Source organism: Chelonia mydas, chromosome 1 (genome assembly GCF_015237465.2).
Source record: "Chelonia mydas isolate rCheMyd1 chromosome 1, rCheMyd1.pri.v2, whole genome shotgun sequence".
NCBI lineage: Eukaryota > Metazoa > Chordata > Testudines > Cheloniidae > Chelonia > Chelonia mydas.
In genome coordinates this window covers 110099175-110123270 of record NC_057849.1, presented here as the reverse complement: position 1 = coordinate 110123270, position 24096 = coordinate 110099175, and the positions used below count along the sequence as shown (strand labels likewise).

Sequence of the window (24096 nt, the reverse complement as noted above, 5' to 3'; positions counted from 1 at the left end):
CACGGCCTCTTGGGGAGCGATAGTTGCTCCCCAGAGCCTCCCGGGAGGCACTGGGCAGGTTGGTAGCTGTATTATTTTCACAATCTCCCTCCCTTCCCTCCATGTGAATTCCAGACCCGTGCAATGTGGTGTGTATGTGTGTGTAATCTTGAAGGTTAAAATGTGAATGCATTGGTCTCTGACAACATAGGTAATATTGCAAAGGGGGGAGGGAGGGAAGGAAATAGTGCAAAATATGTTTTTGTTCAACAGATAAATGTTAGATAACTCAAAACATCGAAAATTATTTTTAAGCTTTTTTTTTCTTTTGGGACCATCTTTTTGGATGTTTGTTTAGGAGTCTCTTCCCACACCTACAAAAAGAAAAATTAAAATCTTATTTTGCTTCTCGTTCTGTTTTAGCAGCTGCATCTCCCTAGGCACCTAAGCAGTATTCTCTTTCACCTCATGCACCATCTGCCATGGAGCCCTTATCCCTCGCCTTGCTTCATCCCTCTTCCTAAGCAAGGAAGGGACTCATGAATTTTGGAGTGAGGAGGGAAGCTGAGTGAGAGTTGGGAAGACACATTCCTCCCTCTTCATTCTAGGTTATTGTGTTTCTCTGTTCTGATATCTCTTCGTACACCACCACTTTCTCTATGCTGCCTGGAGAGGGCAGTTCTTGCTTAAGCTGTAATTACACTCCATACCAGCAGGGGAAGTCAGCATCACAAATACTGCAGTCTGCTCTGTGTCAGAGCCAGTCCAAAATGTCTTAATTTTGGATGTGAATAATTAGTTTGCTTTGCTAGTACTGACTCTCATTGACTTCAGTGGCCTTTAGACCAGACCTATACATAATGCAATGGGTCTACAGCAGCTGGAATAGAAGAAACTGGGGAAAGTATTGAGTGTCACTTTCCCAGACCTGAGGAAGAGCTCTGTGTAGCTCAGAAACTTCTCTCTCATCAACAGAAGTTGGTCCAATAAAAGATGTCATCTCCCCCACTTTGTTTCTCTAACATAGTGAGTTAATCAGTGCTTTTGTTTCAGACCAACAAATGCAAACAGAATTGGTCAGCTCCTGTGACAATAGTGAAATAACCCCAAAGAAGGAACATTTTGTTTAAATGACACTATACACCAGCTGAAATTCTATGGGGGCTTGTTTTGTTGACATTGAATGTCTGGCTTGAGGGCTAAGAGTCCTTAGGTGTTCCTTGGATGCTTGATTTTTCTGACTGCTCACTAAACAATTCAGACTATTGTTCTTATATAAGACCCTAAATAGTCATTGGTATATGTCTCAGTTAAACCCTACACCACACTATTTCTGTGTTGACTCTCTTTAGTTAAGTCAGTAACATAATTGGTAAGTGGGAATGATCAGTTAGTCCCTTGTTTATAGCCTCCATGGTTTGTCAAGGTCTTCGAAGTGGAAGAAGAAAAATCACAAGTTCCCTCTTTTCTTCCTCTGTGCCTCTAACTCGGATGCTTTCCCTGAAGGGCAATGATAAACGGCACTTTTCAGTCCCGATGAGTCTTCCTTCTCAAGTAAAACTTTCAGAGACCCAGTAACCCCTGTTTTTATTAGAATCCAAATACATCACTACTTCTGCATTCTCCTTATCTTTATACTGTAATTCTTGTATTAAAAAGCAACAAAATGGGCTTCAAATTAAAGTTAGCTATTTTAGAATTTCAGTGGGTTACAGTACTAGAGAGGACATTTCTGTCTCAGAAAACTATTCAAAAATCAAGAGTTTCTGAAAAGAGGTCATTTTAGGGGAGCAGAAAATTCACAAACTTAGTCTACATTTTTTTCCTTTTAAAAAAATGTTTCTAACTTGAAATTTGAAAAGTTTCCTCATAATATGCTCAGCCCCCACAAGGGAGGTTTCCTCATTACCCTGCTACGATGCTTCCTGTTGACGCCCTCTGGAGGGAGCTTCAGCCAGACAGGCGTTGGCCCAGCGTACGATTAAAGGTGAAACTAGAAAGGAAAGTCCTCTCTGGGACTCGGAGGAGGCGAGGCTAAGGCAGAGAGAAAAAAAGTTTCCTTGAACATAGTCTGTGATGTAGTAAATTGTACAGACCCAATGCAACTTGTCTCCTGACTTTTTTCTCTAAGTGGAAGAGCGCACTGAGGCATTACCTTGCGGCATCAGCTCGGTCTTAGAGAAGTTAACGTTTTTTTAATTTAAAAAAAGAAAAATAAAATAAAACAAACTTGAAATATAGCTTTATTGGCCACATTGTAACACTTCAAATTGTGTTTATCATCTTTCAGCTATAAAAATAACGGGTTAAAAGTCTGTCAAACTCCATACTTTGTACATTCTAGCTTTTAAGTGTAGAAAATTATTTAACAGCACAAATTTTAGTCTTCAGGTGTTGTTCTTGGTGATCAAATGCATATAATTTTGTGTGGCTTTTTTACTCTAATGGTCAAATGCAGAGATGCTGTGATTCAAGTTAAATGGTAAATGAGCGTAAATTACATCCCAAGGGGGGGACACAGGTTGTGCTGTGGTCAAGAAAGATGTTACATCCTGAACCACCTTTTGCCTTCCTGTTAAAGTAGAAGATGGGAGCCTCCTTAATCTTCTTTTCCCGTGAATTGCTTTTACTGCTACAACTCATCTATTCCAACATCAGCATGGAAGTTGCATCCATTTGCTGATTCATTTACACGACCATTTAGGTCACCTCTGAATGTGGCCCAAAGCCTGTAGAGATTGTGACACTCAAGATGAGATTGGGATGAAATGAAATTGGTCCTGTTAGTGAAGCTATGCAGGAATTGGGGACTGAAACTGGCTTACACTGAACTGCAGATGTCTGATAAACAGGCTACACTTGTTCCTGTCGCTTAATTTCACTCCTCTCTTCTATCTATGTTCAAAAATAAGCTTTGCTCTCTGATCTTGCTTTTTCCCTTATATCTTATCAGTAGAGCAAGCTCTAGTTAGTGAATGTGACATCTGATAACAATCTGTAGGTACCATAGAAGTGAAGTGCAAACAAGAGCACATGCAGAGTGAAGGCTTCCTTAAATTCTCAGAGGAGTTAGGGCTTGGCCTTGAAGTCAAAACACTTGCCAAGTGGTGCTAAGGTGTTTCAATGAAGCTGTGGGGAGAGTTATCTGATTTCTTTTCCTAGGCTTTTGTTTGGACTGTCACTGTGCCAAGCAATCTTAGTTTGCAATTTTGCTTGTTGATGGACCAGTGGAGGGAGAGACTGCTATTCCAGTCTCATTTCCTGGGGTTTAAAAAAAAAATAATCTGAATTTTATACTGCTTTGTCTTTGTCTATCCTCCATTCTCCAGCCCTATTCTTTTAGATGCATGATATGTAATTGTTTCTTGTTGCAGTTTTGAAATAAGCAAATGCATATTGTCTAACAAATTAATTTTAATGCCTGGCACTTAAACAGTGCCTCTGTCCAAAGATCTTAGGGGGTTTACAAGCATTAATTAAACTTCAAAGCACCTTATGAGATAAGTGTTATTACACTCCATGTTCCGGTGCCTCATTTAAGTGACTTTTCATGCTAACACCTTGGAGAGTAGCAGAGCTGTAGATAAAATCCTTATTTGCAGTCTCTTGCGGTTTGAAAATTTTATCCCAAACTCTATTTTATCAAAAATGACTTAGGTGTCTAAGCTTCATTGAAAGTCAATGGGATTTAAGGTGCAAAGTTGTATTTTCATAAGTGACAGGTTCTTTTGAATTTTTTTCCCTTACTATTGCCATATTGCAGCACACTGCCTGCCATTCTACATGAGCATTGCTCCTGTCAGAGGACTGAAAATAGTCTTCTAAATAAAGACCTGGTAGGAAGCATTGTACAGCCAAATAAAAAAGTTGTGTATAATTTTTAATATAACTGTTGATATACCATCAATATCTGCTCATATTTAAAGTTTGCTTTTGAATTTTTTTTTCTTTAGGAGAAGCCAAAAATCTTCCTACGTATCCGGGGCCAAACAAGATGAGAGATTGCTACTGTACTGTAAACCTGGACCAGGAGGAGGTTTTCAGGACCAAAATAGTGGAGAAATCACTATGGTAACAAATATTTCTTGTGTGCAGATATATTCAGTCAGTTCTTTTAGCACCCTAGAACATTTCTATTTATATTATATTTCCATAGTATTCCAAATAGATTCTTTGGTGGGATGGAGAAGAACATAGCTGATTTTTTTAAAATTGTAGGACTATAATAATAGCATTATTATGGACATCGTGGATTGGCATCTAACTATATGTTTTTATCATTTATGTGTGAAGAGGCTCTTGTCCTGAGAGAAAGTACATAATTCATTTCCAAGGAGGTTACAGTTAATGCAGCTCCCTGGGATACTTGCTTTTGAACTTCCTTTATGCTTTTTAGCTGTCAGTTTAACTGTGCCATTTAATCCAACTGTCAGGGATTTTTCCTTTTATACTGTTATCATAACTGCTGCTATATCAGAGCTGAAAACCACAGTGGGGTTTTGTTCTGCACATTCTTGGAGGTGCAAAAGTGAGGGAGAGGGAAACTAGATTACAAGAAAGGGAAAAGCAGTTTCAGTGAAATCCTGAGATGGCAGGTACTGTGCTAAGTTTTCCGAGATCCCTCTCTCCTGCAGCTGGCCAGCTTTGCTCTTTTGAGAGGCAGTTGGTGGTGAATGGGAGCGTTTCCTTCTCCTCAAGCCACTCTGAAACTACCAGATCTCTTGGGTATTCAGGCAAAGCATGAGCGAAAAGGGGTTTCAGAAGTCAGCTTTTTTCTCTGCCTTCCCTACTTGCTTGTTCGCTTTCTCCTGGGGGGAAGGTGTGGAATCTTTCCCCCAGTGGCACATCCTAGGATGCTGACCCCTTATTAGAATCTAGTTGTCCTCTTTCTCCAGGCGCTTTACTGGCCTCCTTGGTGATAGTGCTCCTTATTATGCCCACTGTTAATGACCTATGATCTTGTGGCTAACGTCTTGTCTACCTTCAACATCTGAATCAACTGTAGCTATCAGATTATAGCTGCACTGGTGCTTGCCTGTAGTGTAGACAGACAAAACAGCTATTTGCACTGGGGCAGTTTGCCATGGTTTAATTCACCACCAGTTTGAGAGACCAGTGCCAATAGGCTGTCAACACTAGGAATTTGCATCAGTGCAGCTACAGTGATGGCTAACTTTGGGACAAATCCCCAACATAGGCAATGCCTAAAACACAGGCTTGGAAGCTGGGAGAAATGGCTTCTAAGGTGCTCCTGTACCGTGTGATAGGTGTAGTACAGGGGTTCTCAAACTGGGAGTCAGGACCCCTTAGGGGGCCACGAGTTTATTACATGGGGGTCGTGAGCTGTCAGCCTCCAACCCAAACCCTGCTTTGCCTCCAGAATTTATGATGGTGTTAAATATATAAAAAAATGATTTTAATTTTTAAGGAAGGTTGCATTCAGAGGCTTGCTATGTGGAAGGGGTCACTAGTACAAAAGTTTGAGAACCACTGGTGTAGTATATGACTAAATTAGGCAGGAGTAAAATAGTAGATTGAAATGAAATAGGTACAGATTCACAGCAAGGAGTGGAACTTCTGTTGGGGCCCAAAAATGTCTAAAATATAGAGAGAACAAGTTAAGGGCACAGACTCTCAGCCTTTAAGGCCAGAAGGGACCATCACGATCATCTAGTTTGACCTCCTGCACATCATAGGCTATACCCACCCATTCCAGTAATAGGCCCATAACCTCTGGCTGAGTTACTCAAGTCCTCAAATAATGATTTAAAAACTTAAAATTATGTAGAATCCACAATTTACTCTAGTTCAAACCAACAAGTAACCTGTGCCTCATACTGCAGAGGAAGGAGACCCCTCCCGCCCCCTCCAGGGTCTCTGCCATTCTGACCTGGGGGAAAAGTCCTTCTGACCCCACATATGGCAATGAGTTAGACCCTGAGCATGTGGGCGAAACCCACCAGCCAAAAACTTAAGAAAGAATTCTCTGTAATAACTCAGAGCATTCCCTATCTGTTATCCCTTATCCACCTATTGGAGATATTTGCTGATCACATTCATGGATGGGCCATATGCCATTGTAGGCAATCTTATCATACCTGGTCCTCCATAAATTTATGAAGCTCAGTCTTGAAGCAAGTTAGGTTTTTAGCCCTTCCCCTTGGAAGGCTGTTCCAGAACTTCACTCCTCTGATCATTAGAAACCTTGGTCTAATTTCAAGCCTAAACTTATGGATGGCCAGTTTATATCCACTTGTTCTTGTGCCAACATTGGCCCCTAACTTAAATAACTCCTCTCCTCCATGGTGTTTATCCTTCTGATATATTCACAGAGACCAATTATATATGCCTTGAGCCTTCATTTTGATAGGTTAAACAAGCCAAGCTCCTTAAGTCTGTTCATGTAAGTAGGTTTTCCATTCCTCTGATCATAGTCATAGCCCTTCTCTGCACCTGTTTCTGTTTGAATTGATTTTTCTAGAACATGACAGACCAGAATTGCACACAGTATTCCAGATGAGGTCTCACCAGTGCCTTGTATTTGGTAATAACACTTCCTATCTCTACTGGAAATACCTTGCTTATGCACATTAGGACTGCATTAGCCTTTTTCATAGCTGCATCACATTGGTGGCTCGCAGTCATCCTGTGATCAACCAATACACCTAGGTCTTTCTCCTCTTCTGTCGTTTCTGTCGCTTTTGCTTGTAGCAAAAATTCTTGTTGTTAGTCCCTCAGTGCATGATCTTGACCTTTACCCTCTTAAATTTCATCATGTTCCTATTATGCCAGTTTTCAAAGTCCTCCACATCTTCTAGTATGATATTCCAGTCCTCCCCAATACCTCCCAACTTTGTCATCTTCAAATTTTATTAACACAATCCTACTTTTTGTGACAAGGTCATTAAAGAAAATGTTAAATAAGATTGGTCCCAAGACCAGTCCTTGAGGAACTCCACTAGTAACCTCCCTCCGGTCTGACAGTTCACCTTTCAGTATGACCTGTTATAGTCTCCCCTGTAACCAGTTCTTTACCTACTTTTTGATTCTTGTATGAATTCTCATCTTCTCCAATTCAGCAAATAATTTCCCATCTGGAACTGTATCAAATGCTTTACTGAAATCTAGGTAGATTAGATCTACTGCATTTCCTAGAAAATGTTATCTTCTCAAAGAAAGAGATCATATTGGTCTTGCATGATCTACCTTTTGTAAAACCATGTTTTGTTTTGTTTTGTTTTAATCACAATTACCATTTACTTCTATGTCCTTTACTCTCTCTTTCAAAATATTTTTTAAGACCTTGCATACAACTGAGGTCAACTAATGGGCCTGTAGTTTCCTGGATCACTTTTTAATCTTCTTAAATATAGATACTGTATTTGCAGTTCTCCAGTCATAAGTATGACCCTCAAGTTTACAGATTCATTAAAAATCCTTGCTATTGGGCTTGCAATTTCATGTGCTAGTTCCTTTAATATTTTAGGGCAGACATTATCCAGTCCTCCCAATTTAGGTACCAGTAAGATAATTGAGTTTAGCTTCCACCCTGGATGTGGTAATTTCTTCTTTCATATCTTTGTTCACATTAGCCATCCTGCTACTCTCTCCAAGCCTCCTCATTATCCATATTAAAAACTGAGGTAAAGTATTTGTTTAGGTGTTGGATCATACCTAGATTATCTTTAATTTCTACCCCATGCTCAGCATTTAGCAGTCTCACTTCTTCTTTCCATGTTTCCTTTTTATTTGTCTAAAAAACCTTTTACTAATGGTTTTAATGGCTTTTTGGCTTTTTTTCCCTATGTTTTCTGACCTCTTTCCTTGCTCGTCCAGCCCTTCTTCCATTCCTTATAGGCCTTCTGCTTTCTTTTAATAACATTTGAGACTCTTGTTCATCCAGATTAGTCTACAACCCTTCTCTACAATTTTTTTCCTTTTCCTTGAGATGCAGGCTTCAGACAGTTTTTAAAACTTTTGAATTAAAGTAATTCCAAGCCTCCTCTCCATTCAGATCCTTGAATTCTTCAGTCCAGTTCAACTCCCTAACTAATTCCATGAATTTTTTTTAAAGTTTCTTTTTGAAATCAAGGACCTTTGTGGCAGACATATTTTTGCTTATCCTTCCATTTAGTTTACACCAAATTAACCCATGATCACTCAAACTGAGGCATGTGTTTACTCTGGGGAAAAAGGGATTTCCTTCCCCGCAAAATAAATTTCTGGTCACCTTATAGTTAAAAAAAAGAAAACTGGGTGGAGGGGGCTGCATAAGTATATTTAACGTGTAAGTCAGTGATGGAATCAGAGTTAGGTAGTGAATTCTAAAGTAAACTTGTCCTGTTATTATATTCATAGATTCTAAGGCCAGAAGGGATCATTATGATCGTCTAGTCTGACCCCTTGTATAACATATGCCATCAAACTTCAAAATTCCTGCAGTATAGCTTTTAGAAAAACATTCAGTCTTGATTTTAAATGTGAAACATTTACATTGGAAATATTCAGTCGTTTAGCTCTTGAGATTATAGATAATAGGTGTGACTTTCAAAAGTGCCTAACTGATTTAGGAGCACAAGGCCTATTGATTTTCCTAGAATTTGTCCTCTCAAATTACTTAATACTAGCCCACATAATTTTAAGATTTCTGCACTTAATATTTTTCTTGTGACCTTTATTTTGGATCTTTGTGTTCTGCATTGGGGCAAGAGAGATGCAAAATGTATAGTGTAGATTTTGACCCTCACAGATTGTAGATTGATGGCCACATATAGTTAGGACAGTCGTGTTTTATCATGAAGCTGTTAGCACCTTCCAGTTTAATGGATTTGGTTAGTAATGAATGACATAAAGTTGCTGTCTAAAGTTCTTGCTGTAATTAAGAATTTGCCACGTCTAAAGCTTGAAATAGTTTTACGAAAGTAATTTTGCAGTTGTCACTTAATTTCTGTCCTGATTCAAGCAAGTGTAACCTTGTTACTCAGAACTAGGAATTACACAGGTGGTGGTGGGTTTTTTTTTCTCTTGGATGATCATTAAACCACTTCACAGGAGGGCTTACTGTTTTAGTTGACGTCATTTCACTGGATTAATCCAATAATTATTTTCCATTGAGAAAATAAGCCTTTATGTTATAGCAATAACAACTTTCCATCTGTCTTTAGACATATTTAAATTAAAGTGGTAGGCTGAAGCCAGTCTGAAATCAGCAGGTTAGTGTGCTCATGGGAAACTACAATCCTTTCATCCTGAAGTGTTGACCAAGGAACATCTACTTCCAAGTCAGCTCTTGGCTTTTCTTGCTTTCCTCCTGTGTCCCGGAATAGCCTTTCTTCCCCCTTGACCATGTCAGCTAGCATCTACCTTTAGCTCCATCTCTTTTTGAGGGTGGGTAGAGGCATGTTACTGCTTTTGTTTGTCTGTTTCGTAAGAGCATCCCTCCTGACTATCGCAACACCCACCTACCTCTAAGCTCTGCTGCCAGTTGGATTTGTCCTTCATCCTTGAACATTCTCCCAATAAGTGAATAAATAAAATAAATTCAAGAAAGAAACTGTTTTTAACAATGTCTTTACAGTGCCTCTGTTTGTACAAATTGCTGCTTCTTTCATATATGTCACAAGTCAGTATCTAGATTGTTCAGCTATCTAACTGCTGCATCACTGGGGGAGGGGTTGCAGTCCACCCTCCAGTCTTTTAACTATGCATTCCTCCACCACATGTTTGCTCGTGTGCATTGCTGCCCCGTAATCACCCTGGGTAAGATGGAGCTAAGCCAAATTTCTGCATTGTGGCAGTCACTCTGACCGGTCCAGTGAGTAGCCTGTTAAGCCTAGTTAGGATTTGCTTTCCAGGTTACAAACAGGTGGATGTAAATTAGGGCTTCTGAAATTCATCAGCATGCCTGTCTCTCTATCCCAGAGTTGCTGCCGCTCTGCAAGGACATAGCTGTTGGTCTTGATACGCTGTTGTTCATCCAAGATTGGCACTGGGCCAGCAGCACTGGACAGGAATGGATTAATGGCTGCCACAAAAGGGTGTGTCAAAGTCAGCAGGAGTTGAAGGTCTAGTTCTTTTTCTGGAGGTGGGCAGATCATCTTCTAGGAAGTGTGCACTGCTTACTTACACCTATTGGAACCATTGTCAGCCTTGTGTGCAGCAGGTTGTTTTCATCTGTCATAGCCCTTCATGCAGTTTGAAGGTTAATGGCATCTTGTCAAAGTTTTGAGGGAGCTATGGGATCCAACGCATATAAATTAGATGTTAATGTGTGGCTAAGGCAACCACTAATGATATGGGTGGTTGTGTTCAGTTCCGAATAAATAAGATGCATATGCTTACCTCTCCACTAGATTTGTTGCAAACTATTTCCTGTAAGCCTATGATGAGGCTTAACATTTAAATATTAAATCAGTGCTTCAACTCTGGCTCCCATTCTCAATTTCTAATGTTTTGGTTGGGCTCCTTGTCAAAACTTGGACAGTCTCTGAGTAACAGGGTCTTGGGTGTTGCAACCCATGAAAGCAAATCACAAAAATTACATCTCTCCTCACCTTTTATTGACAATTTAAACCTTTGAATGCAGTTTTTTCAATTTAGCAAAGAAGTGAAAACCTCTGTTTTAAAATTTTTATTGAACTGTGACTGTTAAATGACAAACTGTTTCCTGTTTGTGACCTATGGTTTTTTTTACAATTATCTGTGAAATATTAGAACAGTTGGAGGAGGGGTGCGTATGCATAAAGTTGAATACACCTGTCACCCTGAAACAATTGTCACAGTTCAGAGCAATTGCACCTGTATTGCTCCTTTGAAGGCGTCCTCTCTAGGCTCCCAGCTCCTTAGCCGTCACCTCCTTTGGGCAAAGTCCAAGTGTCTCTCCCTTGAGACCAGGGGTTTTCCAGGCTGCACAGTTCTCTGCCTACACTGTGATATGCCTAGCAAGCCAAAACACCTAAAGGGCCAGCACCTGCTCTTTGTTTTCTCTGCAGAAGTTATGATCAGTGTAATTGCCTGCAATTATAAGTTACCATACAGCTCTTCATAAGTAAGCATGTTTATTCTTAAGTTGAACGCGTTACAGAAAAAAGATATTAAACATTTTGTTTACACGTATGTTAAAAAGCTTACCAGACCTCACCCTGAACTCCAGCTTTGGACTCTGGTAGGTGTCAGACTTTCAAAACCCATAACTGTTCTCCCCTCAACACACACACAGTTACAATTTCATGGCTGTCTCAGATTCAGAACCAGACCAGCTATGAATAGTTCAGTCTTTCCTTTTTTCAGGTTGGGCCTTTGACCTTGGCGTCAGGTAACAGGTGATCAGCAGACAATGGGCCACTCCTCAGGGCGAAGCTTCAAAAGGCTGGGGTTTTGCATAATTGGAGGTGGAGAATTTGCATTCGCTTCCCCCTAGATATTCTCCAGGAAAATGACTTAACACTTTTTGTTCCAAAACACCATTCTTGCCTGGTTTCAGAGTAGCAGCCGTGTTAGTCTGTATTCGCAAAAAGAAAAGGAGTACTTGTGGCACCTTAGAGACCAACCAATTTATTTGAGTATAAGCTTTCGTGAGCTACAGCTCACTTCATCGGATGCATTCAGTGCATTCTTGTCTGGTACATTGTTCAGTATAATCTTTTGAACCCCCAGGTTCCACATCTGTCACATTTCTCCCTTTGAAAGGTTATATACAATCCCAGCCCACAATAATACATAAACCATTCATTTAATACAATGGATCCGTAAAATACTAAATCTTAATTCAATAAAGTCTGCCAAGGATATCACAGGAAAATGCCATATCTACACCAATGTCTTCTAATTCAGGTTTCCTTGCACTGAGGGAACCTGTATTTTTTCCAGCTGTGTTTTCATATACTCTGTATATACATGAAAGGGTTTAAAATTGAAACATGGATGAAACATTTCATTTTGTATAGTGAGGAACTTTGCATGTGTCTTTTTTTAGCTAATTACTTGAATGGTAACTTCACTGATGTGGAGGTGGTTTATCACAGTGGTTCTCAACCAGGGGTACATGTACCCCTAGGGGTACGCAGAGGTTTTCCAGGGCGTACATCAGTTTATCTAGATATTTGCCTAGTTTTACAACAAACTACATAAAAAGCTCTAGCAAAGTCAGTACAAACTAGAATTTCATACAATTATATATACTGCTCTATATACTATACATTGAAATGTAAGTACAATATTTACATTCCAGTTGATTTATTTTATAATTACACCTCTACCCCGATATAACGTGACCCAACATAACATGAATTCGCATATAACACGGTAAAGCAGTGCTCTGGGGGGTGGGTCTGTGCACTCCGGCGAATCAGCGTGTCTGGCTCCGACATGCTGCTCTGAGCAGCATGTTAAGGGTGCCGGGCCGGGGCCAAGGGGTTGGATAAGGGGCAGAGGGTCTCGGGGGGTGGTCAGGGGACAGGGAGCGGGGGGGGAGGGGTTGGATGGTTCGGAGGTTCTGGGGACGGAGCGGTCAGGGGACGAGGAGCAGGGGCATTGGATAGGGTGTGGGAGTCCCGGGGGCCTGTTAGGGGGCGGTGGTGTGGATAGGGGTCAGGGCAGTCAGGGGACAGGGAGCAGGGGGGTTGGGTAGGGGGTGGTGTCCTGGGGGTGATTAGGGGCGGTCTCTGGAGGGGGCGGTCAGGAGACAAGGAGCAGGGGGGCTTAAATAGGGGGTGGGGTCTTGGGAGGGGTGATTAGGTGCAGAGGGTCTCTGGAGGGGGTAGTCAGGACAAGGAGCGGGGGGGGGGGTTGGATGGGTTGGGGGTTCTGAGGGGTAAGTCGGGGGCAGGAAGTGACTATTAATAACGGAAATGCTCGAGGCCAAAGCAAGTTTGATATACTGTGGTTTCACCTATAACGTGGTAAGATTTTTTTGGCTCCCGAGGACCGCGTTCTATCGGGGTAGAGGTGTATATGGTAAATATGAGAAAGTAAGCAATTTGTCAGTAAAAGTGTGCTGTGACACTTGTATTTCTGTGTCTGATTTTGTAAGCAAGTAATTTTTAAATGAGGTGAAAATTGGGGTACGCAAGACAAATCAGACTCCTGAAAGGGCTACAATAGTTTGGAAAGTTGGAGAGACACTGGTTTATTACATGTAGTACAGTAGCACTTAGAAGCCCCAACCAATAAACCCCATTGTACATAGCAAGAGAGTCCCTGCCTTGAAGAGCGTACAGTCTGAACAGCTAACGGGGTCGGGAAAGGAAACCTTGTTATCCCCATTTCCCAGATGGGGAGTTGAGGCACAGAGGTTGTGATTTACCCAGTGTCACACACAATCTAGACCTCTTGCTTCCCAGGCCAGTGCCTTAATCACAAGGCCAGTAACAATATTTACTACACCTTTCAATAGCACTAAATTCCCCTCAAAAACTTGAGCAGCCAGGTTAGTGGGCACTGGGGATATCTAACACTTATTTCTGTAAGTCAGGTGGGACCAGTAAATCATTGTCAAGAATTTTACATCTTTTCCACCAGCCAACCTCTCTTGGCATCAAAACAGGACTGTTGTGCTGGTGTATTATAGTGAATCAAAGATTTAAAGTTCCTACTAGGACAGCTTTCCAGTGCCTGACTGGAAGAAGCAGAAGGAGTGGAGATACCTCCTAGGTAGAGGGTGGCTAGGGCTAGAGGAGGCTCAGCCCCTCTTTCTCCCCCCCCAACCCCCAAAGCTCTCAGCCCAGCTTGACTGGTGAAGCCCTACATCTGACAGGGCCAGGAAGGGGGTGGGGCAGGATGTCATGGCAGGATGACCCTGCCTACACATAGTCATGTCATGTGACACTGGTGGAATGCCATGATAGCCAGTGGGCCAGAGTGGGGAGCCAGCCAGGACCAGCCCCATGCACCAGAGCTGTCACTCCCTGCCTGCCTCCTTCCTGCAGGCACCCCCCACCTATGCCCCCTTGGCAGTCAGAGCCACGCAGGCACTGAGTCAAGGATGCACCTCTTCCCCAGATCAGACCCCCTGCCACATCTGGGGCTGAGGAGGTCTGGTGCCCTGAGGTTATGGGGCTGTCCACAATCTTCACATTGACCTGAACAAGTGTGCTGGATCTTTCAGCAACAGCACACCTGCTCTGTTAGACCAGTTCCCTGGAGCCAACCAACTGGGGAAGGACCTCAGGCCAGAGTGGAGGTGTTAGGGTACACAGTGTGGGGGTCTGCCTACACTCCCCACTGGCCCGGGGGCTTGAGGGTGCAGGCTGGCCAAGGCTGCTGTTGTAATGCTCCCATGCAATCATGGCCAGCCCTGATCCAGCTCCCAGGCGGGATCACAGAGCTGGAGGCCCAGCCCAGCCCCAAAAGGGACTGATCGGAGGGCTTGGGATGGTGCTGCGTATCAACAGAGCAGGATAGGGGGCTCAAGGAGAGTCTCTGCATCATGCAAGTTGCAGCTCCCACTGGGTCTCCCCTTCCTAGCATGCGCCCCTTGTCACTAAACAAGAAGGTGGGGGTAAGGGTCTGGGGGGATTCAAGCTTCCCAGGGAAACTCTGGGGAGAGGACTGGTCCAAACCTAGCTGGTGGGCCCTGTCCTCCTAGAGCTCCCTATGCACAAGGCCTTCAGGCTGCGGGCACCTGCTCCGGAATTGTCCAATACCACCAGACCCTCAGCACACAGAGCTGCTCCCAGCGTGGCAGCCGAGGGCCCTCACATCAGTGGCAGGAGCTAGATCTAGCCCCAAAGGAGCATTAAGCTCGTGGGTGGGGGTCACCTAAAGGCAGCAAGCTGGGGTTGGGGGCCTCAGACCCCATTGCCTTCACCCCTGTCTCATTTTCTTCCTGCATCTAGCTGCCCTCTTTTTCACAAGGTAGCAGGTTGCAACCCTGCCCAGTAGCTGGTTCCCTGCAGGTGCTGGGAGGAGGGATTCTGTCCGTAGAGAATGCAGAAATGGTGCATTTTGGAAGTGAATTCTAAACAAGTGGAGCAGGGCAACATCAAAGGCAGAGACCCCACTTCTGAGAGTCAAGCTCCAGGGTAGCAGCCAGTGCAGGCTGGGCTCTCTCTCTAACATCGCCCTCCCCCTTAGGTCTCCCCTCCACACCGAGCCAGGATAGAGACTGCACTTTTAATTTTGTTGTCCTTAAGATTGATGTTGCCTTTGCTTGCATCAGATGTTTCCATTCGCTTAAAGGACAGTATCAGCTGCAACAGAAAAATCAAGACAGCTTCTCAAATCTTAGGTAAAGGGAATGTGACATTTCTAAGTGTGTTTCAATGGTACCAGTAAAAGTAGAGCAGTGTGAAGAAGAGTTAAATGGTTGGTGTGCTTCAGTAAGATGGATCAGGTATCTTGGCTCCATGATCCTTTAGTGCTCTTTACTACTTGACAGGAATTTTTCACACCTTGGACAGAGTGATCAAAAACTGAATGTAAGGGAAAATAAACCACCTGGGCCTTGAATCTACTGTCTCTAAACTTTGGCGAGGAGGGAAAGTGCCAACCACATAATACTTGCATTTGTGTGAATGTATAATACATATTCACAAACAATAGACTTTGTTTAATGTTAATTAAGGTTGCTGTCATCAATAAACTAAACTATTAAAAAAAATCAAAATTAGGAAAATACATAAAGGATTAAAAGGCTACAAAGTCAAGCACACTCAAGTTCAAAAATACTGGAGTGGACATTGCCCTTGCAATCTTAATTTAACTCCCTTCTGGAAAAATCTGAGATACACCGAGGTACTGACCCTGTAAAACAGAAAATACTGATACAGCCTCACAGTAGCAAGACCACAATATTAAGGAGAAGTCTGTAGCAACTCCATAGTTTAAGGGTACTTGAATTTAACGCAAGAATAAAGTTCCATTGTTTCACACTTTGCCAACTGAACTTAGTTACTAAATTTGATAAATTCAGTCTTGCAAAGAGTTATTGTTCTGTATGAAAGCTTGTCCACACTGTTTGGAGCAGCAGTATGTCAAAGCACAGTATGGAACTTGTAGTATACGGTAGCAGTATCCACACAGCCAGATAACATGTGACAGGCTAATGCATGGTAGGTTTAGACTCTGGCATGCTGTGCGCTAACCAACTATATAGATGCCCTAATTTTTAATAAAATATTTAATGTTTGCTGATATCGTCTTAAAATACTTACTTTGCTTTGTTTTCCTCACATTTATTTGTGTTCCTCTAACTAAGCAACCACAAACTCCATACTTCTCTCTCGCATTCGGATGTGTTGGACACAAGCCACTTCTCAAATTTTAAATACATAGTTGTTCCACTTACTTTGGGGATATGCCAAGATTAGCTGATGGAATTACTTGGATACATCAGCACCTTAGATGTTCCAGTGCTGTCCACCTGCCTTTGTGAAACACGGAGCTCTGCCCAGCATAAAGGCCACGGGGAAGGAGGCTTTGAACTGAATGGCATAAGCAGCACATTAAGAGCGGCTTCTCTCCTATCTGTTTGCTCCACTGCAATTCCCATAACAGCCTCACTCCTCAATGTACTCTCCTCTAGACACACTGCCTGGCCCCACCGTGCCCTGTACTCAGTTACCACATTTTGCTTTTAAACACTGATATGTATCAACATTGATGGATCTAATCATTGATGTGTATCAACATTTAAAGGCTTAATGTGGTAAGGGAGCTTGCAGGGAGTGGAGCTTGGGAAAAATCAGGCTGCTCATGAGAGATTATTGGGGCAGGGAGTGCACAAGACTTTGTGGGGAAGACGTGTAACACAGCTGGACAGAGTGCCAGAAGTGGGAGGAGGCCTGGTGGACATTAGGGCTCTGAGGGGTTTATGAATGAGAATACGTATCAGTATTGAAAGCTATCCATGTGAGTAACTATTTTAAGAACCTGAGAAATTCCTACGAAGTAAACACATCTATAACTTGAGTTCCACTTTGTCAGGGGGGTACAGATAAAGGCTGAAAATGCCACGAGACAAGGGTATTTCTATTTGTGGGAGGGGAGGAAATTTGATGGATGAAAGAGTCACAAGGTCCCTAGAAATGGGTAAGGGAGAATTTTTGGTGTTTGGTAGGCATGTCAGTCAGTGGATAGGGTTCAGAGCTGGCAGGGTGAGACTGTAACGGCACCAGATATACGCACACAATAAAAGCAGTAAAAGAACAGGCAGAGGAAGGTTTAGGAAAAAAATGAGGGGGGTGGTAGAAAATAGTTTACACCAAATGAGACTATATCTGTAGCTAAAATCTCCCCACCCTCCACCCTGGATCTAATGTAGTTAACACAGTCATAATGTTCTGATTCTGTTGATGGATATATGTGCTTGAACTCATGACACAGCACTCCCTATCAGGTCCTTCAGCCCAATTACTTATGAGGAAAAGTGGCTTATGTACAGTGGATGGATATTAGAAGAGGATCTGTACTTTCACAATGGCTTAAGTTGTGTGGGTTTGTTTTAGTTGTATTTCTTATGTAACCATATGCTTCCAGTTGTATATATTCTGCCAGAACTCTGAGTTTCAGATCTAGTATGGGTGTATTTAGCAAATGTTTTAGATTCCCTGCACCCTTTGTCTGCCTCTTTTGGCTACTCCTACAGAATCTCATCTTATCTATCCTCATCTTATAGTTCTACAGTAGCAGCAACCACAAACTTTATCAGAATTTGAGTTCTTTCAATTCCCTTGTTGATTGTCTTATGTAAGTATTCTGAAGAATCCTTTTTTCCTCTCGTCACTCTCTTAACGAAATGTTGCAGAGTATGTGTGCACATTTTATAAGCCAAATGCTGAATTGTTCAGAAACAGGCAAGTACCCTTTCGTAGACTCCTTCAGTCTATTTATTTTTCTTCCAACTCACACTGTGATGTGAACTCTGGTCTTCAGTTCATGCAGCAGGATGAATCCAGTCTTTCTAAACAAGTTGGAATAGTCAGAGGATGCAGAGTTCTTTGTAGCATGTTAATGGTCCTTACTTCAAGTACAAAGGCAGGTTTAAAAGGAGAAGAAAAACCTATATACAAAGAGGTTTGGTTTGGGCAGTTACATTATTATTCATGTTGCAACCCTCTCTCTTCATCCACTGAACTATCAGTGCCAAAATGAGAACAAGACTGCTTTTGCAAACCCAAGTGTTGAGAAATAAATGCTGGGTTTTGCAACATTATCTGAAACTGAAGAAGTGGTTCTAGTCTATGTGATTCAGTCTGTATACTCTTGTTCCTTCAATTTACATTGATTGTGATGATTTTTAATAGGTATTTTTCAAACAAAACTTTTTTTTACAGTTAAAGTTGAACATGGTTCTGTCTAGCTAACACTGAAAAGTAATTACAAAATCCTGCATCTTTTAAAAAACCCAAATCACCAGAATGTTTGAAAATTGTTATGGGATCTACTCCTATATAATTTTTCATTGCTTAAACTCACTCCACCTGACTGCCCCTTGCCCCCACCCCAGTCCAGCTCCTTAACATCTTTCCCCTGGAATTTGCAAAAACATGTGCTAGGTAGGGTTGCCAACTTTCTGATTGTAGAAATCCTAATACCCTTGCCCCGCCCGCTGCTCACTCCCTCTCCTCTCCCTCTGTCACTCGTTCTCCCCCACCCTCACTCACTTGCTGGGGTAGGGGATTGGGGTGTGGGAGGGGGAGGGCTCTGGCTGGGGGTGCGGGCTCTGGGATGGGGCTGGGGATGAGGGGTTTGGGGTGCAGGACGGGGCTCTGGGCTGGAGGGTGGAGCCAAGGGGCTGGAGTGTAGGAAGAAGCTCCGGGCTGGGGCTGGGGTTGGGGTGCAGGGGGGTTGAGGGCTCTGGTTGGAGGGTGCGGAAGGGGGCTCTGGCCTGAGGCCCAGGGGGTGGAGGTGCAGAAAGGGTGCGGGCTCTGGGAGGGAGTCTGGGTGCAGGAGGGGGCTCAGGGCTGAGACACAGTTGGGGTACGGGGGGGGGTGCAGACTCTAAGCAGCACTTACCTTAGGCAGCTCCCAGGAAGTGGTGACATGTCCCTCTGGCTCCTAAGTGCAGGGACAGCCAGAAGGCTCTACACACTGCCCTGTCCGCAGGCGCTGCCCCCGCAGCTCCCATTGGCCATGGTTCCAGGCCAATGGGAGCTGTGGAGCTGGCACCATGGGCAGGGGCAGCGCACGAAGCCCCCCTGGCCACCCCTGCGCCTAGGAGCCAAAGGGACATGCCGGCCGCTTCCAGGAGCTGTGCAGAGCCAGCCGTTTCTCGAGCAGGCATTCCGGTCAAAAACTGGGCACTTGGCTACTCTGATAGGCCAAAATAAAAAATGAGTAGGCAATAATCAGAAATAGGATCTTGAATAGGAAACCTTTCTGTAAATTGAGTTGGATGTGGGTGAGTGAAGTAGTATTTGGAAGAGGACAGGAAGGATTCTTTTACTATTTCCAGACTAATTCACATTTGGGCACTAAAACAGATGTTTTTTGAGGAAAATAATATTTCTCCATTGTTAACTGTTAATTTTTAAGGAAAATCACGCTGCACTTTTTTTTTTTAAGTTTTTATTTGACTTTGCTGTTGCTCATTGGAGGAAAGAGGTTTAAGTCTCCAACTGAGGAAAGTGCCCAAGCACGTGCGTAAGTACCTTGCTGAATCAGGTTGCCATAAAACGGCTTCAGAAAAGGAGTGCTGCTGTGCCTTGATGAGGCCTAGCAAAGGGCTTCGCTCCCATGGGCTTTAGCAAGTCTATGAGAGGGAGGGAAAGGGAAGATGATGAAACCTGGGTGGAATATGGAGTAAAAGATGGCGGACAGGGGAAGCTTTTCTCATGATTAAAAACCTTGGGATTTAAAAGCTACAATATGTTACCCATTTTTAAAGTTAAGTGTTTACAGCCTCTGCCTTTCCTTGTCTTTCTCCATGCCCTCCAGTCTCCTGTCATTTCCCCCCTTTCATCCCCTGCCCCAGTCTCCTGCCTGCCTCAAAATTACCCTTCCTCCTCCCCACAGACTCCCATTCCATGCCCAGATCATGCAGTGAAGATTCCTGCTCCACCACATTTCTCCAACAGTTGAGATTGGCATATGAAACATCAGGAAGATCAGATGGGGGTGGGGGGACGACAACTGAGGTGTATTCAAAATGAATCTGCTTATGAGATATTCGCTTCACCCTTAGTTATGGAGTAATTACTGTCAACAGCTGGATGTGGCAGTTGTGAGGCTAGGGACTCAAAAGCTCTATTCTTCTATGTATAGAACACCAGTCTATCAAAGTATCTGGGACACCTTACAATAAAACCCAAGGCAGGTTAAATTAATAACAATTTAAAGGACTTTAAAATCAATATCCTGTGCCAAAGGATTTCTGAAATGTAAACATTTTCAAACCTACTTTAAGGAAGGCTAATTTCATGCTGACTGCCAGGTAAAAAGGAGGGCATGCAATGGCTTCTGTCGCCGCAAATCTGTTTACAATAGCCCCATCTCCTTGGCTGTCATTGCAAAACTTAAAAGAATCAGAAGCTATTTTGATACTTTAAACACTTCCTTTTGCAAATATTGATGCTTATTCCGATGTTCAAAAACTACACCCTTCCCCCCCTTTTCTTCACCAAATTAAATCTTCTAATGAGAGAGTAGGTCTAGTCTACCAGGGAATTTTTTTTTAAAATTGGAAGTTCAAGTTGAACTCATTAAATTCTGACAGATCTCTGAATCTTTAGCTGGGATAATTCTGGTATTTGTTCTTGAAGTCTTTGTCAGTCTCTTGGTGGGCTATGTAACTTGATGCTGCTGACTTTTATTAATTTCTCTGTCAAATAAAAGCATTTAGTGCAGCAAACAGGGTGGATTGCCTTTTTTTGTTTTGGGGAGGCAATTTGTTTTTTTGGAACGAGGTTTCTCGAGCCCTGAGGCTGATGCTCAAGACAGTTTGGCTTGAGAAATAAATCATGGGGTTTGACTGCTGTGACCTCTTGCTCCTCAGGTCCAGGCTTGAGACAAAGTGGGCACTGTTTGAAGAGATACGTTAAGGATAAGCTTGCAATTTAAGTGGAAGCACACAGCAGTTGTATAGTTCCTTTTCATTCCTTCAGAAAGAAGATATTGTTTTTGCAAAGCCACCCTACCACTCAAGGGGAAGGGGGAAAATCAGATTAGATTTAATGTGCATTTTCTTGCAGTTAAAGTTTTGCTGCTTAATTATCAGTTGGGAAATACGTGCAGTGTTTAAGAAATGCACTTTTAATTTCTAAAAGTAAGCACAATATAGGAAAAATACACTATCTGAATGAGTTGGAGTAGGATATTGTAAAACACTGTCTTCAAAATCCACAACCAGGAAAGCACTGAACAGAGTTTTCTAAAATATAAAATAAGAGCCCTATTCTGCAAACACTAATGAGAATAATGCTTACTGTGAGGCACACAAATGAGTTCAATGGGACTACTCCTGCAAGTAAGTCTCGTGTCCAGTAGTGGATTCAGGATTCAGTTATAATATAGCTAACTGCATTTCCTTCACATTTCTCCCTTTCATTATGCTCTTTTCCAACATCATGTATTGTAAACAGGTTTTTAAAGACTTTTTTCTCAAGGCCACTCTCCAGAAATGTTCAGTGCACATCCATATGTTGTTTCCTCTGTTGTCTTTTCTATTCTTGACTGCTTCAAATGATGGTGGTTTGGCTGGTCCAATTGGAGGTCTGTTTGGTGGGGGGCGGGGCGGGGCGGCTAATTACTGTCCCTGAATACATTTTTATAAGTATCAAATGCTAATCTGAGTTTAAGGACTGTGCAATAAATATGGGAAAAGACATATTTGTACCTTTCAGGCTTTCAGGTGGCACAGTAATCTAGGAATTATAATGGCGAAATGGATATATAATCAACAGGTTAATAAGCATCATCTCTTCAGTGTCTTTTTTTTTTTTGTGGCGCAGCCCATTATGTGTATCAGTATTTTATGGGAAGGAAAGGACAGACTTTATGGATAGATTCACTAGCACATCTAGAAAAAGCAAGCAGAATTTCTACAGAGAAACTTAGATACTTTAATGCTTAGGCATTGAACTCTGTCATACATAATTAACTTTGTGCACATGAGTAGTCCTGCTGAAGTCAACTGCATAAGTGTTTACAGGTATAGGGCCTTATGGTCCCCCTTAGGAACCATTCTGCTAGGAGAGCTGTTCATAATGCTCAGTTTGGTAGAAAAGTTTGTGCTAGTGCAAAATTTCAAGCTTTGTATCTGTAAAAACAATATCACACTCCTGAAGATCAAATAAGGTTTCTTCATAGAGGGAAAACAGGCAAAGGTGACGAGGCATGCTGTCATAGTTAACACGGAAAAGTGCCAATGCAGCAAGTACATGTTGTAAACTTTGTTGGAAGGTACCAGATCTGTGAGTAAAGTAAATATATAACATCTATAAAGTTGCTTAAACTAAGGCATTACCAAGTAAATATTGTCCAACTCAAGAGTAGAGCCACCAAGAATTGTGTGCAACACCTTTTGCAGTTAGAAGCTGTGTATGCAAGTACAATTCTTAAATACTCAGGGGCTGAGACACAATAAATGGGAGCAGATGCTGACGTCCAGAGGAGACTGGACAGGAGAGGGACCAAATGATGTACTGTAATTTTTTGTTTTCTGAAATCTGCCTTTGGGATCCATGTTTAACGATAGTAGTGCTCTACGAGTCTGTACTATGGGCTTCATTCGTTAATCTTGGACATATTTCTCAACATTGTAGCATATATTATTATAAATAGATTTTTAACAATTGTTTTTTCTGAATAATAATGCATAACTTTAACAATTAATACATTGTGTCATGTTCTCACTAAAAATGACATTTAGTACCATGTTTTGCTGTATAATGAATGAGGCTTGCTGGCTAGCTCCAAAAGTCTATTAAAAGAGTATAGAAATCCATTAAAAATTTATTTCATTCTAGGCAGCAGTGTGAACAAAAGAGGTGTGCAGTGACATAAAATGCTTTTGCTGTGTATAGTAGGAGCAATGTATGTGTGTCCTGACAGAGCCAAGGGAATGACATATGCTGATAAAATGCAGGAAAAATGGAAAGTTAATGTAAGGAACTATTAATAACTCAGATGAGTATTAAATCTTTTAACAGAATACCGTTGAAGGGTTTTTTTTATATTGTAGCTTTAATGAATCCGTCTCCCAGTCTTGTGCCCAGCCAGGACAAAAGGGAGGTCTGTTTAAACAGAAAAACTACTGGCTTTCAGCCTATTAATTAGAATTAGTGATTTATTTTTAAGTCTACATCTGCAGTGCTTGCTGCATCTGTCAGTATGACTCATGCTTCGATAGATTTGAATGGGCGGATGGAGTTTAAGTGACTCGGAGTGAAAAATCTGTGTTAGTACGATAGACCTGTCACGGCACAAATAATGTTGATAGATGCTTGTAGTTCTTATACACAATTCCTTAACCATATAATTGGATAGAAAAAAACCGAAAGGTTTGCTATTAAGTCTGAGGTGTTTCTCTGTTTAAACTAGTAGGATTCAAGGGAAGCTATTTACATCCCTAAACAGATTTGTATGTTAAAAATGATATTTTTATCCATTGTTGAATTTGACCTAACTGTAGGAAAGATCATTTGTTTTTCTGTTGATCTAGCTAGTTCATTCTTCTGTATATCATAATCAGGTGGAAATGGATATTCAGTATTAACAGATAATAAACATCACAAATCCACCTCAAAGGCTTAGTTACTACCAATTGTCTTAATCAGTTTTGGATTTGAGATTTTTGTTTGGAGAAAATGGAGGAGTTGGATGTGAGGTTTTCATTTTAAATTAATTAATTAGTTCAAAGAGTTGATTTAATGTGCATTGGAGAATACATAGTCTATAACTTCCTCACAGTTACTTTTGCTCACTTTTCTGTCTGCCTCTTGTTTTATACAGTAAAAGCTGTTTTATCTGGCACTTCACCAACCAGAAAGCTCTATAAACCAGCATTTCTGATCTTCATTGAAAGAAGTCCGGTTTATAGTCTGTTTGGTGTGGGGCTGGCAGGGGGTTGGGGCGTGGGAGGGGTGTGGAGTGCTGGCTTAGGGAGGGAGTTTGGGTGCAGGAGGGGGCTTAGGGCACAGGAAAGGGTGCGGGGTGCTGGATCTGGGGGCTGCTCATCTC

At 42.1% G+C, this 24096-nt stretch overlaps 1 protein-coding gene across 2 annotated transcripts in view; it reads left to right on the top strand.

The window, feature by feature from the left end:
- Positions 1–24096, top strand: part of RASA3 (RAS p21 protein activator 3) — a 254071-nt gene that overhangs the window by 113625 nt on the left and 116350 nt on the right. For both annotated transcript variants that reach the window (XM_037897369.1, XM_037897364.2), the window contains exon 2: positions 3933–4050. In XM_037897369.1, coding sequence (XP_037753297.1) covers positions 3974–4050 — 77 coding nt within the window. In that variant the 5' untranslated portion in view covers positions 3933–3973. The remainder of the gene's footprint in view (positions 1–3932; positions 4051–24096) is intronic.